The sequence below is a fragment of the Anolis carolinensis genome, chromosome 3 (genome assembly GCF_035594765.1).
Source record: "Anolis carolinensis isolate JA03-04 chromosome 3, rAnoCar3.1.pri, whole genome shotgun sequence".
Classification (NCBI taxonomy): domain Eukaryota; kingdom Metazoa; phylum Chordata; class Lepidosauria; order Squamata; family Dactyloidae; genus Anolis; species Anolis carolinensis.
Genome location: NC_085843.1, coordinates 215,739,192 through 215,755,375, shown reverse-complemented (window position 1 = coordinate 215,755,375; position 16,184 = coordinate 215,739,192). Strand labels below are relative to the sequence as shown.

At 40.1% G+C, this 16,184-nt stretch overlaps 1 protein-coding gene across 2 annotated transcripts in view; it reads left to right on the top strand.

Moving 5' to 3' along the window:
• The window catches only part of mcu (mitochondrial calcium uniporter), a 141,210-nt gene extending 128,510 nt beyond the window's left edge, over window positions 1-12,700 (top strand). The window contains exons 5-8 of one of the 2 annotated variants that reach the window (XM_008106671.2): window positions 2,704-2,864; window positions 5,752-5,958; window positions 8,681-8,797; window positions 10,706-12,700. In XM_008106671.2, the coding sequence (XP_008104878.1) occupies window positions 2,704-2,864; window positions 5,752-5,958; window positions 8,681-8,797; window positions 10,706-10,783 (563 nt within the window). In that variant the 3' untranslated portion in view covers window positions 10,784-12,700. The remainder of the gene's footprint in view (window positions 1-2,703; window positions 2,865-5,751; window positions 5,959-8,680; window positions 8,798-10,705) is intronic. The other variant, XM_003218539.3, reaches the window with a different exon arrangement.
• The last annotated feature ends 3,484 nt before the right edge of the window (window positions 12,701-16,184 follow it).

Genomic DNA, 16,184 nt, shown 5'->3' with positions numbered 1-16,184 from the left:
AAATGGAGTGTTCCCATGCTACTTTATAGAAATTAACATCATGAGTAGTGGAAGTGTTGGAGTAATTGGCTGTATGGAGAAGTTTAGGTAACATCAGATTATTTTATGTAGTTGGCAGTTTGTCATTCATCCATTGATATAAGAATAAGGACCTGCTCCATTTTCTGAAACAGAGGTTTCTGCATGGCAGATATCAACATATGTAATATAGGTGTATGCATAGGAATAGAAGCCATGTCCACAATTTTAAAAGGGCTGTTGGAAAAGTACAATAACCAGCATAGAACAGTGGTTCTCAACCTATGGGTCCCCAGGTGTTTTGGCCTTCAACTCCCATAAATAACAGCTGGTAAACTAGCGGGGAGTTGTAGGCCAAAACACCTGGGGACCCACAGATTGAGAACCACTGGCGTAGAAGTACTTTTGCACTCTTGTCGAATTCTGAAGAGTTTTATCTACATCATATTCATTGACACAAGGCACTTTTTGTAACAGCTATGAAAATACACATAATTAAACCACCACCCTTTGAATTTCCCACTGGTCTCCTAATGAACTGCAGTCAGGTGTGTAGGTTGAAATCTAAGCATAAAATGTTTCTCACAGCAAAGGAAAGTAATTTGTTTAATTTGGTTTTTATACTAGCTAACTTTAAGCTATCAGCAGAGGTAATAAACCATGTATGTGTCCTTTGACATTTTCTTCAGGCTGCAAAATATTTTTGAGGTCAACAGTAGTGCTAGATTGCTGGCATGGATATCACTACAGTGTTCCTTCACTTATTGCGGGGGTTACCTTCCAGGACCACCCGCGAAAAGTGAAAATCCACAAAGTAGGGAAGCTATATTTGTGTTGTTTACAAGCACCCACATGCTCACTCCCGCTTGTGCCGCCACCTTGTGAGGCAAAAACAAAGCTGTTTTAGCTTCCTTTTCTCTCCTTTCAGCTTCTCCTTCCTTCCTTCCTTCCTTCCTTCCTTCCTTCCTTCCTTCCTTCGGCTTCTCCTTAGGAAAGAAGAAGAAAGAGAGAGGAAGGAGGAAAAACCGTAATTTTTTATGGTTTATTCTTTTAGTGTTTATTGAAAAACCGCAAAACAGCAAAGCCGCGAAAAGCGAACCGCGAGGTAGTGAGGGAACACTGTACATCAGTTCTGTTTCCTAAGATGTCCAATGCTATCTGATTCAGGAAAGAAAAGGTCATTCATGCTTACTAGTTCCGTCATTTTTCTCCAGTGCATGGCTCTCATCTAGTTTAAGATGGTTCTTGGATATTTCAAAACATGGTAATATGAAGATACAGCAAGACCCCTATAACTGCAGAGCCCGTATCCATGGTTTGTTGCCCATGTCCGTGGGAAAATATCTCTCTTGGAATTTGCAATCCAGGTGATTTGATGATATTCTTCCTCTGGAAGTTATCACAGTTGTACTAAAGGACCCAGTAAATTTCTAGAGAGAAATCTCTAGGTTCTCCAGTGCAATTTTATGGTTTGCTGGGACATATGGTAATTAAATGGTGTTCAGTTGTATCTGAGGGTTCAGATAACCACAGTCCAGCCAGGAAAATATCTGGAGGGGTCTTGCTGTACTTCATATGTAATTAAAGACACTGATATAGAAAATAATGCTTGCAGGTATTGGTGTGATTCAAATATTGTGCCGTCTACCCTTTGTGTGTGCATTGCCTACTCATATGCTGAACTGATTCCTGTCAAACTTGGCTTGTTTTATAGATTTCACTGAGACTTTACAAAGGCAAGCTTAAGCCTGAAGATTGTGTACTGCATGCAAGGTTCTCCACACTTTAGTTGACTCTGTTTTGACAATATCTATAATACTTCATTTTAAGGTAGAAACTCAAAGAAGAGTTTGCATTAGTCTTAGTAGTATTGTCTGTGACTTCTTAATACTTACACACTTGTAAACATGAGTAACACCTAAATACATTTGTTATAATAATTTGCACAATAATTTTAAAATACTATCAGGTATTACTACCTTCTTGGCCTTGTAAGTGCATCCTCTTTTGTAAACTGGAATATTAACAGGTTTTGCACATTGCTGTTTTCGTGGCATTAAACTGATTTCGACCAACTGATCACTGATCTCAAATCCTTATGAATTCTAAGTATTAAGCACTCATATATTTAGAGCTTCCATTTTGCCTGTTACATTTCCATTCTTTCTGAGTTAAGTTGCAAAACTAGTGTGCATAGAAGTAATTTGAAGCCCTTGCCTTTAGCTCTTAGAACTGTAGGATTGGCTGTGAGGTAAAGAGAAACAGAGAAAAGTGCAAGATGTAGTTTGGCCTAATAGTGAATTTAGATTCTGAAGGACTAAACTAAACCCCTGGACTGTCCTTTTTCTATAATTGGTGATAGAAACTAGCCCACTGTAGAATTTTTAAGACTGTGCCTATTCTCAGATTCTTACCACAGGAGATGCAAGTACAAGCAAATTACTAACCCTCGTGTTTGGATTTGTGTTTCATTTTAGAAGTGCCAAAGAAAGTGGTTCTCCATATTTTCCTCTTTAAACTTAGCCTTCAGCAAGTCTTTCTTTGAAACCATAATAGCATCATTCTCTATTTCACTTATTTCTATATAACCGAGTTCAAATAGAACAGACTTTTGGTTCTGCTAAGCTGTTGAAGCAGCAATAGCTATGTGGAACAGAACATTAAAGGATTCTTCTGCTTCTTTAGATCTCCTAAGCCACGAAGATGCAACCACGCTGAATGATGTGAAGACATTGGTTCAGCAGCTATACACCACACTGTGTATTGAGGAGCACCAGCTGAGTAAGGAGAAAGAGCTGGTTGGGCGGCTAGAAGACCTCAAGCAGGAACTAGCTCCACTGGAGAAGGTAAAGGCTTTTCTTTTAGTGAGCTACACTCCGTTTCTGAGGGCCACGGTGGCACAGTGGGTTAAACCACTAAGCTGCAGAACTTGCTGACCGGAAGGTTGGCAGTTCAAATTCGCAGGACGGGGTGAGCTCCCATTGGTTAGCCCCAGCTTTTGCCAATTTAGCAGTTTGAAAACATGCAGATGTAAGTAGATAATTAGGTACCGCTTCAGGGGGAAGTTAACGGCACTCTATGGAGTCATGCTGGCCACATGGCCTTGGTGGCATCTACAGACAACGTCAGCTCTTTGGCTTAGAAATGGAATGGACATGAGCACCACTCGCCCAGAGTCGGACTCAACCAGACTTAATGTCAAGGGAAGACCTTTACCTACACTCCATTTAATCATATGAGTGAATAAGTAGCATAAACTGTGTTGTGACCTAACAAAAACACAGTTGAAACATTAGAACTTTTGGACTGCTAGTAGGATATGGAGCCTAAAGGAAGACCTACTTTGGGAAATCCTTTGGGATATCACCATACAGAAGTATAATGGATGCTTGGCAGCCACTGGGTTTTGGTTCCAGAACACTCCCCCCCCCCCCCCCCGGCTGCTGCCCTATGGATACCAAAAATCTGTAAATACCCAAGTCCCATTATATACAGTAGTGTAGTAAAATGGTGGGTCTTAACTGTGGATATAGAGGGCCAACTGTATTCAAAGTGAGATTCTTTTCAAGTGAATATAACTTTCTTGGGTTAATGTTAAAGATTTCACACTAAATCTGTAATGTATTCAATATCTATTTACTAACTTAAAATATTATTTCCTGGGATAGTTCACCGTGTGTGCTTATTTGCTACCCATATCACAATACTCCCACGAATGTGTAGCTTTTCAAGCTTCACCCTCATCTACAACAGAATTTGTAGCTGATCACTTTGAAGAAACCTAGTGGTGAACTACTAGCAAATTGATTCTGGATTGTTTGCTGCTTATGTTTCCCATTTCTTTGATTAAAAAGTAATAACAAATCTGTTTAGTTTCAGGTCTGCTAATCCATTATTCTTGTTCTCTCACATTCATAATATAGGCACAAATAGCATGCAGATTGCCAGACACTGGAACCTTTTTCAAACATAACATTTTCAGTATCCTAGTCATGTTTTTTCAAGCTGGACATGAGTGCTGGATCCATATGCTTGCCCTTTATCTGTGCACCAATGTTGAGACATACCAATCCTAGTTGCTTAAACACTAAACTCCATAATGTCTAAACAGAACTTATAATTTCATGTGTGTTTACTTGAACCAGGTTAATTTCCTGGATCTGCCACAAAGTCCTCTGATTAAACATAACTAGCATGAACACACCAACATTGATGCACAAAGCCTGCAAGTTGGTTTAGCAAGATAGGAATGTTTACATCTACATGGGTACCTACCACCTTTCAAGTTGTGTTAGTGTCTTATGCTCCATTTCTGATTTCAAATCAGCTGAAGTCTTGTCAGAGCAGAGCCTTTATTGTCAACATTTAAGGAAGATTGAGCAAATGAGCACCACCTTAAGGGCAAATTTATTAGTCGTGAATGATCTAATTGCACTCTATCCTTATGCTTGAAAAGGACAGGCTGAAATCCTTCCTAACTGAATCCTATACATATTCAAGGAATGGTTCTAGCAACAATCTGTGGCTCTTCTATTGGCATATAAACTGAATAAGAGAGGTTCCATCCAGATTTCCATATCAGGCTGGAGCTTTGCACCTTTTAGAGCAAGAGTACTCTTGAGTAAACACCACTGTACCTGGGTTAATAATGGTGTTTTTTCACAAGTTAATCTTTTCTGATTTTTGCTCTTGTGAGTCAAGGAAATGATTCTCTCAACTCCACCCAAAAGCTACTAGATGTTATAAATGCACCATTAGAGATTAAATTGAGTTTAATTGAGCATTAAAAGAGCATTAATTCCAAACCAGCTACAAGAATCAACTTAACTATGGCTATGAGATGAACTCTCTCCCTCCTCCCTTTGTAAATATTATTCTCTTTACAGAACAATCCTGGCTGCCTTTCAATGCCTGTACAAGGGGGCTTTTGGTGGGGTGGTGCTCTAGGTAAAAATAGGTCTGTCAACAGAATAACAGTTATAATAATATAATAATAACTTTATTCTTATACCCTCCCCCCACCACCACCACCTCCCAAATGGGACTCAGGGCGGCTTACATATGGGACAAAATGCCCATAGACACAAATACAAACAATCCATCAAGCAAAAAATCATTAAAAATAACAAAACAGTTAAAAACACAAATTCAGTGAAACATAAGAATATAAAACGGACTTATAACAACACTCAGCGAAACCAGTTGCCATAGTATAATGGGCGTGATCGGGAAATACAAGGGCCAGACATGTGGTTCCTCTCTGGAAGTCTCCAGTATGATATTGGAAAGCATCTCAGTGTTAGACTTTTATTGGTAGTGTTTTCAGTAACAGAAGGCCACAAGATGATGCATTCCAGTTAATGCTCCCATGATATGATTAGACTTACTAACTACTCTGGACATCACCTCATGCCCTAGCCATACTGAGCAGGTGAAGCTTTAGAAGTGATAGATTGTCTACCATTGTCACTGTCCACTTTTTCTGCTCCCTTCCTAAATATACAAAGATTTGGGGGAGCGGGACATTTCAATAAATGGTGTTTAAACTCAAGATGACTATTCAAGGACATTGGTAAATAACACAAAAGAAGCTTGATAACATGAGGTGCCCAGTCTTCTAAAATAGTCTTAGAATGTCAATTTTAAGAACATCCCTTTCAATGTATGTTTTGTATGTATTATGTGTTGCCATTTCCTTTAAACATCATAGTAATTGTGAGCATTTATGTCCAGCAGGCTAGGATGGAAATCTGCAGAAAAGCAGAGAAGAGGACCACTTGGGTGCTATGGGGTGGCTTGGCTTACATGGCCACCCAGTTTGGGATTCTTGCCCGGCTCACCTGGTGGGAGTACTCTTGGGACATTATGGAGCCAGTCACCTACTTCATCACATATGGCAGTGCCATGGCAATGTACGCGTACTTTGTGGTAACGCGTCAGGTAAGAGTAAAATGATTGTAGTAATAAATTTATTGATTAGCCCTTAGGCACCATCACAGTAATAAAATCATTGTAAATGTAAGACTGGTACATGTGATTACACCTTCTCTGTACCAAAAACATATATTATCTTAAGGCATTTTTGAGCTTCTCCAAAACAATTCTATGGTATGCTACTTCTGGACGTTGATCATAGAGTCATGCTGGAGTACCTAGAAATGCTAGAGAGTTGTTCTGTCTAGGTACTTTCTTGTCCTCTAATACGATTGGGCAAAAAGTTCACTATTATCTACAATTTCACATTTCTATGCTAAGTATAGGAACAAATATAGGGATTGTATTGAATGAATGAGCCATACTGCTTGTTATTTGCAGACCATGGTAAATACCCAAGGTACTTTTGAATCTTCATCCTTCATCAGGTCATGACAGGCGTGTATGAATGGGCCATTTTTGCCACATATTTGACGTCCACTCATGGTCATTCCTTTTTGACTGTCAGTTGCATGCATTCTTATTTTGCGGTCTTCACACCACCCCCAATTGCTACAGAATGGGCAGCTATCAAAACCCATGACTGCAAAATTTTGAGAGCTTTCTTTCTTCCTGTCACTTGAGGAAGTAAAGCAATTATTCTGCCCCGTGGCCTTGTTTGTTTGGGAGCATGCTGTCCTGCATCACAGAGTTTGCTGCTGAATTCCAGTGGCAACTGCAGTAATAGCAAATTCAATAGTTGAGGGAGGGGGTTGTTTGTTTCCCTTCCCTTCTGCATTGACTTTCTCAGCTGACCTTAAGAAATAATTGATTCTGAGGCCAGGGCTAGCTTTTCCTCAACCAAAGTACCTCATTTTTCTGACAGTTTTTTAAAAAATCCATTTCCATGTTATTTAACACAAGTTTTCAGCTTGTGTTATAGCAACACAGTCTCTTCTAAAGGATCACTTCCCTTGCTGCTCTTTCTGCTTCCAGGCTTCCTTTGAATTGTTGTTCATTTACTTTTTCTGAGCTTAATTTTATTAGGATGTAGCTCAAAAGTCATTTTTAATACTTGAGACCATTGATGTGGCAGCATTAGTAGTTTCATCTAAATTTTACTTCACATATGCCATATATACTCATGTATAAGTCAACCTGATGTCTAAGTCAAGGTCTGGTTTGACAGCCAGAATCACAGATTTCAGTGTGACCCTTGGATAAGTCGAGGGCCATTCTGCAAAGTGGGGAAAGTACCAGTGATATCTCAGCAGTGGGGACAACACAGCCCCTTGCTACCACTGCCATTTTCCTGCCTTGACATTTAAAAAGGCCAGAATGCCATGGCAGAGAGAATAGAGAGGGTCAGTGCTTCTCTTAGGTTCTCCCAGAACAAACTAAGTCCTTGTCTTTCTCCACTCCATTCAAAGAAGGGAATGGTTTCCGTTTTAATAAGAGTTAATAAGAGTGGGTCATAGAATCATAGAATAATAGAGTTGGAAGGGACCGCATGGGCCATCTAGTCCAACCCCCTGTCATGTAGGAAAACACAATCCTAGAATCATAGAGTTGGAAGAGATCCCTTGGGCCATCCAGTCCAACCTCCTGCCAAGAAATAGGAAATCGCAATCAAAGCACCCCTGACAAATGTCCATCCAGCCTCTGTTTAAAAGCTTCCAAGGAAGGAACTTCCACCACACTCCAAGGCAGAGAGTTCCACTGTTGAAACCGCTCTTATGGCCAGGAAGTTCTTTCTAATGTTTAGGTGGAATCTCCTTTCCTGTAATTTGAACCCATTGCTCTGAGTCCTAGTTTCCAGGGCAGCAGAAAGCAAACCTGTTTCGTCTTCCCTATGGCATCCTTTCACATTTTTTGGCGCTGGTCATCGACCGTAATAAATAAATATATATACATAGTTAAACATGGCGATCATGTCTCCTCTCAGCCTTCTCTTCTGCAGGCTAAACATACCCATTATTTAAGATGATCCTCATAGGGATTCTTGATCTCCAGACCTTTGATCTTTTTCATTGCCCTTCTCTGGACACCTTCCAGCTTGTCAGTAACTCTTTTAAACTGTGGTGCCCAAAATTGGACATAGTTGATTTTTTTTACTAACATTTCTGGACTTGTACATGGGTATATATAGTAGTATGAAATATAGAGCTAGATGTAAATATACAGATATATTGAATGTGACACAGGTTTAGGACCTTGTGATTAGTTTTTAATATTACCTGTAATAGATATCTATTTTAAACTTGTTTGTATATGAGATTGCATTTTCCAAGACATACTATGTCATGTGGAGTTAGCTTGTATTTACTCACCAGCTATCCTGGCCTCTGCTGCATTTTACATTAAATATTGATTCCAGAAATAATATGGTAGCAAAGCTCGTTTACCACTGCTTCCAAGAAAACATAGATCTCTGTTTATTAGGTCACTTCATTTATATGCATTTGATCATAAATGATACAGTGAGCAGTCTCTATGTTAACTTGTGTTTATTGTTTGTAAGCTTCATCTATTCTCATTATTCAGCCAATAACTGGCATTCATCCTTGTTTTCCTGGCTGAGTATCTATTTTGATTTTCTGTGTTGCATTATTGCCCCTTTTCTGCTTTTAACTAATACAGGGATTAATTAAGCAAGATGTGATCTTCCTCTTTCCCAAACCTTCTATTAACACGCAATAGTTCATGTCCTGGTAATTATTATTATCTTATTTCTTCTCATGTTTTGCAGGAGTACGTATACCCAGATGCCAGAGACCGGCAGTACTTATTATTTTTCCATAAAGGAGCCAAAAAGACGCGTTTTGATCTAGAAAAATACAATCAACTCAAGGATGCTATTGCTCAGGTAATGAAAATAATTCAGGAGTAGAAAGGGGCAGATAGCCTCATTTTTCTTCCATTGGCATTTGATCATTGATGCACTTTCTGGTTTAACTTTTTTAACCATTCATTTAGAAATATTCTCCTATGATAGTGAAAACAATTATGCTGTAGATAAGCAGCCAGGAGGAAATTGTTCTAGTTACGTTCTGCAGAGACTAAATAAGTATATTGTTTTAAATATATACAAATCCCTCCTAGTTACATGGGAGCATTTGAAATGCTTGTGCTCTTGGTCCCACGTGGCAACAGATTGTGGCAATGGTTACCACACCTTTTGCCTACTCTTTGTGAACTTATTTACTAAAGGCTCCTTGGATCCAGCAATAAGAGTACATGGAAGCTTTCATTAGGTGCTTCAACTGAATAATTACTTACATTTCCCAGTCCACTACCGAATGCTGGCTTTAGCATATAAAGCCCTAAACGACTCTGGCCCAGCTTATTTGTCCAAACGTATCTCCCTCTATGAACCATCTCGGAGGTTAAGATCTTCTGGGGAGGCCCTGCTCTTGGTCTCACCTCCTTCGCAGGTGCAGTTGTTGGGGACGAAGGACAGGACCTTCTCAGTGGTGGCCCCTCAGCTTTGGAACTCCCTCCCCAGCAAAATTAGATCAGCTCCCTCCTGACCTTCAGGAAGAAATTAAAAACATGGATGTGGGACCAATCCTTTGGACAGTAACACAGTGCAATAAGTGAAGATAGAATGTGTGCAATCACGACTGGAATGGCTACTTGACTATGATTTCGGATGGTGTGGTTTTTTAATAATTGGTTTTAATGTTTATCTGCTTTTTAATTTTATGTTTTTAATGTATATGTTCATTTTATTATATGTCTGTTCTATGTGGCATCGAATCGTTGCCTATTGTAAGTCCACTCTGAGTCCCTTTCGGGGTGAGAAGGGTGGGGTATAAATACAGTAAATAAATAAATAAGTAAATAAATAAAATAAGTACTCCATGCCTTGTTTTTTGTTAATCCATTGTATAATTTAAGGTTAACCGTTTGCAAACTGTGTGCACAGACAGCTTGACATGGGAACATTTTGGGTGTGTCACTAAGTTGCTACGGGGACATAACATTGCACGCTGGAAGAAATTAATACATTACAAATAAGGGGGCAATTTTAATAGGTGTACTTATATATAAGCTTGTCTGTTTCTAGTTCATGGCCTCTGATTTTTAGAATACTGTGTGTGTGTGTGTGTGTGTCATTCATCCGACCAATACAACCACATTCATTTAGTCAGTGTCACAATAAAAAAAAAATGAATTTTAGAATTGGTCCAATGAAGATTTATTTCTCTTCCCCACCCCACTCTGGTGCCCAGCCCGGTCTGTAGGCAGACAGACAGTGCCTTTGGCTGCTCACGTATTGACCTGCCAAATTTTTCTTTAAAACAGAGTTGACAGCTTCAATTACTTGTGTAAGATAAGGTTCTTACCTCCACTGACATTTTCTTGGATTGTGTAAGATGCCGGATTTTTTGTTGTGCATAAGAAACAAGCTTTATACAGTGCGTTTTTCATAATCTCCAAGACAGATAAGCAGTTTGTTCCGCTAACCTAGAAGGTTGCTTGCATTGCAGTTGCTGAAATATATAAGCATTGGTACAAGATGACTCGTAGATGAATGTGTAGTTGATTTAACCTGAGGGGTGGAGATTCTGCTGAATACAGCTTATTCTTTATTTCATTTGGATGCTTTAAAATAACATCTGTGCTTCCCTGTTATTGTCAGTGTGAATGAGAACAAGTTTTTTTCTTGCACATCTCTCATTAAAGCTGCATCAGTAAAAAAGATCACATCCTATTACAGCATGCTGGCAGGGATTGTGGTGTTTATGGCTTCTCTTTTCTTAATTTTCAGGCAGAACTGGACCTCAAAAGGCTTCGAGACCCCTTGCAGGTGCATTTGCCTGTCCGACAAATCAGCGACAAAGACTGATCAGCCTAGGACCTCTGAACCCTGGCAGAATTGGCAAACCTGTGCATAGCTTTCGCCTCTTTAATTAAAGTATTGCAGGTGGAAGCTGGGAGGTCTTGTGGGGGTGGAGGGCTTTTTTATCATTCAGAAGCAAGCAAGGCCCTTGGCTGGGGTGGGGGCAACGTGTTCTGCCAGAAGATCAGGCACTGTGGGATGTTAAGTCTTTTCAAAGGGCTTGGCGAATATTGTCACATTCAAACTTTCCTTTTGAAAAATATGTATTTTTTAAAAAGTTGGACGTTTCATTAAGCGACTGAATGAGGGGAGGGCATATTTTTCCAGCTTTGCAGTGTCTGCCTCTTGATGATGCACCAGCAGCCTGCTCAGCTTTTTTTTTTAATGCCCTCTCTTCTAAATACCAATACTAATAAATAATTGTGCACTAAAGTGAAGAAAAGTCAAGCCATTTTAAGATGTTATGGCTGGGGATGGGAACTAGAGCTCTGCCTCCATTGCCAACTCTGTCCTCCAGATTGGACCTAATGTGTCTCGGAGGTGGAGGAAGGAGGTAGCTTTAATGCGGAGCTGCTTTTTACTTAAAAAAAAAAATCATGAGCTTCCCCTACCAAACCTACTCACTATCAAGCAGACATTCTCCTTTGCTGAATGGTTACTGCTATACTCAGTTTGGTCAGGACCGCAAACTGAGGACCATTGATCATTGACACTTTGAATTATCCCTCAATGCCGTCTTTAGAAACTTTGGCGTGTCCCATTACGCTGTAACTACTACTACGTATAAATGGTGATGTTGCATGACAGAATTCTTCATATTCAGTCTTAACTGGGAAAGTGTCCCCTACCCCTACTCTTTCCAACTCAATTTTTTAGCCACTCAGATTATTAAATCCAAAAATATATGAATGCGTATTGTGCATATACATTCATATATCTATATATTTTTGTTTATATATATATATGAATGAATAGGGTCAGAATCATGATGCTACACAAAGCAGCTTTAGAATTGTGGTGATTGCATTTAATGTGTCAAAATAAATAATAATGTGTCAATGAATTTGCCTGGTTTAGAGGCTTTGTCAGTGGCCTGAAGCCAAAGGCACAGAGTCCCGCCTTGGTTCACAGTCCTCTCTTATTTAAGTAGCTTTAAAAGAATGCTTGTTGCCTGAGGGTCAGGATTTCTGTGGAGAAACAGATTGCAAACTCTTTTACTTAAGAGTTAAGGAAATGGTTCTCCTCCTCCTCCTCCACTTCTTGCAAACCAGCTGACCTTCTTTTTCCCTTTCCATAAGTGGATCTTGCATCCTGCACTGAGTGGAATCGGCCCCCTCTTATCATCCTGTTTGATAAATATTGTGGAGACAGGATGAAAGTAGGAGAAGGGCTTGACGCTTAATCCACAGAAAGAAAGGCCAGGTGTTTCCTTTTGGGTCACTACTTCTCACTGTGTTAAGGCGAGAGGCTCCCACTTTCTGGAGAACCATGTTTTAAAGTGTACAAAATAAATATAAACCAGACGCCAGGTGCCTTGCCAATGTGGAAACGCAGACAGGATTGTTGCTGCCTCCTCCCACTCGATGGCATGTTGGACTGAATGGATGCATGTTTCAAGGTGTTCTTCTCTCCTCACCTCTCTTCCTCTGTCTTTCTGTTTTCAGTTATGTTTCTGGGTTTTTCTTTCTCTCTAAAGACCTGTTTTATCCCCTTTGTATGCCGCATTTTGAAAAGGAAGAAAACGAGCAGTCCTGTAACGGAATCCTTTGTGTGTGTTTGGGGTAAGGGAGGGGGCATGGAGAAAAGTCCTTAAAAATAAAGCAAAATACTGAACATGTGTAAAAAAAATCCTGTATCATTTATTAAATATGTATAAAAGAGCAATGTACTTCTGGAACAATAAATAACTATTCAGTTTTTGAACTGGCGTGTGCTGAAATTTCTTTACACCCAATTGGGGGGAACAAGCCTGAAATCAGGAAGTTTGCTAATATTCTAGTAACCATGTGGTTTATTTAAAAACTTTCTTCACATTCTCCATTCACAAACAAAACAAAGTGTTAAGTGCCTCGTTGGATAACATTTTAGTAAAGGTTTCTCCTTGACATTAAGTCCAGTCGAGTCCGAATTTAGGGGATGGTGCTCACCTCCATTTCTAAGCCGAAGAGCTGGCATTGTCCGTAGATGCCTCCTAGGTCATGTGGCCAGCATGACTGCCATTACCTTCCCACCAAAGCAGTACTTATTTATGTACTCACATTTGCATGTTTTCAAACTACAGTAGAGTCTCACATATCCAACCTTTGCTTATCCAATATTCTGTATTATCCAACGCAGTCTGCCTCCCGCTCGGATCCCCAACTTTTTCTCTAGGCAGCAAGGCACAGAGGGCCATCATGCCCAACAACAATATGAGTGCATCCATGCTCCCAAACAAGTTGCAGACTTGTTAGAAAACATGATGTTTTGGTGCTTAATTTGTAAAATCATAACGTAGTAATAATAACTTTATTTTTATATCCCGCTGCCATCTCCCGCAGGAAGACTCGGGGCGGCTCACATGGGGACAAGCCCGATATCAACATACATTAAAATAATCATAAATTAAAACCAATATAAACAATAAAACCATATAAACAGTATAAAACATAAACATATCGAGTCATCTGAGTCTGAGCATAGTGCAAAAGCTAGGTAAAAGGTAAAGGTTTCCCCTGACGTTAAGTCCAGTCGTGTCCGACTCTGGGGGTTGGTGCTCATCTCCATTTCTAAGCTGAAGAGCCGGCGTTGTCGATAGATACTTCCAAGGTCATGTGGCCAGCATGACTGCTTGGAACGCTGTTACCTTCCCGCCGGAGCGGTACCTATTGATCTACTCACATTTGCATGTTTTTGAAGTGCTAGGTTGGCAGAAGCTGGAGCTAACAGCGGCCGCTCACTACGCTCCCCAGATTTGAACCTGGGACCTTTCGGTCTGCAAGTTCAGCAGCTCAGCGCTTTAACACACTGAGCCACTGGAGGCTATAGAGGTAAAATTATACAGACTCCACGTAAGGCTCAGGATAAAATATAGGTGATCAAGGAAGACAGATAGGTCTCATTTAAAGATTAAAATCAACAAGGGAGGAACACTGATAAGGTTCAAAGATTGCAATAACTGAATATCTAATTGGGACTATTAATTCAAAAGCACTTCGAAATAGCCACGTTTTAAGGTCATTATGAAAAATGGACAGGGAGGGAGCCAACCTGATCTCCCTGGGGAGGGAGTTCCAGAGCCGAGGGGCCACCACCGAGAAGGCCCTCTCCCTGAGATGGAGGCGGGAGCGAGAGAAGGACCTCCCCAGACAATCTCAAGGCCCGCATGAGTTCATAGGGGAGGAGGCGGTCATGAAGATAAGCAGGTCCTGAACCATAAATTGATGTTTAATAGGCTTTTCCTTAATCTCTCCTTATTATCCAACATGTTCGCTTATCCAATGTTTTGCCGGCCCGTTTATGTTGGATAATTGAGACTCTAATGTACTAGGTTGGCAGAAGTTGGGGCTAACAACGGGAGCTAACCCAACTTCTCAGATTCGAACCACCAACCTTTTGGTCAGCAAATTCCACAGTTCCACTAATTTACCCACTATGCCACCGTAGCCCCCAATAACATTTTACTTGACAATAATATTACACAGAAGGTCACTGCAGGCAAAAAAATATATGAGTCTCATTAATAATAATATCTAGTAATATATGATAAATGACCGTTTAAAAAAGCCATGATTGGCTACTAACGCCAATGCATGTACCTCGTGTGTATATAATATGGTGAAGAACCAGTATCGGATTTATCATCGCATGCCGCTGACTGACATGTCTGATTGTTTTGTATGAATTTAAGTGGCCTTTGGGATGTCTGTATTTTATAACTTGAAGAGCTGATCCCTCCTCTTGCAGAGGATATTCAAAGGTAAAGACAATTGTCCTACACTAGAGCTTAAATCATAAGGAAGATGCTACAGTAACTTAATTAAGGTGCCTTCTACTGCCATGTAAAATCCAGATTATCTGCTTTGAACCAGATTATGTGGCAGTGTAAAAAGGTAAATGTTTTCCCCTGACATGAAGTCTAGTCTTATCCGAATCTGGGGGTTTGGTGCTCATCTCCATTTCTAAACCAAAGAGCCGGCATTGTCCGTAGACACCTCCAAGGTATTGTGGCCGGCATGACTGCATAGAGCGCCGTGACCTTCCCGCTGGAATGGTACTTATTGATCTACTCACATTTGCATGTTTTCGAACTGCTAGGTTGGCAGAAGCTGGTGCTAACAGCGGGAGCTCACCCCACTCCCCAGATTCGAACCACCGACCTTTCAGCCAGCAAGTTCAGCAGCTTAGCAGTTTAATCCGCTGCACTACCAGGGGCTCCATGTGGAAGTGTAGACTCATATAATCCAGTTAAAGTAGATATGTAGATTTCTGCTTTGATAACCTGGATTACATGATAGTGTAGAAGGGAACTTAGATTCTCCTGACTTGAATATACATATATAGGAGCTCCTCTCTAGGAGAGTAGGGAACACTTACTTTCCTTAATGGCTCATTAATTTAAGACAAATCTGTCCCTTCTATACTTACCCCAAAATACATTTTTCCAACCTGGTTTTTGTCTTTTTTTTTTTTCAAATCCTACTGGATTTTCCTTATCTTCTGCCTAGATCTATCCCTGACATTTTCTCACTTCTTTTCTGTATCTAATCTTGCTGATGGGCCATCACCCTTCATTTCCAAGTACGGCATATCGGAGGCTCTCCAGCTATTATCTACCCACACAATTGGCAATCATGGAGAAATATGTTTTTTTAAATATTTCTTTTGCAGCAAAAACACAAAGTCCTCAAGGACTAAACAAATGTGTGAAAGCATAAGCTGTCACAGAAAATAACTCCCTTCACCAGATACTATGAAATATTATCCAGTCCACAAAATTTATGCTATAATACAATTGTTAATATTTAAGATAATACATGCTTTTCTTGAAGTTGTGTCTGCGACAAAAAAAAGTCAAATTTGATAGCTATATATAGATGTAGATGAATGCAAGAGCATGCTGCCACATCAGTTTTTGCCTGCCGGAAGTGATACAGCCTTCATAAACACTGGTTGTCAAAGGTGTATTCATGAAGCTGTCTTGTGTTAAAATGTCAGCAAAATTTTGGATTCTCCAGAACTCCTTATTAGGTAAGATGGTGCATGTTGAATCTCTGTTATCCAAAATGCTGTGGACTGCACATTTTTCAGATTTCAGATTTTGGAATATCTGTACAGGCAGTGGCCAATGGGATTTCCTCTACAATTGTGTTTGTAGCCATTTCCAGGGCACACACCCTGCCATTGACCAGTCAATGGGGAAACTTCA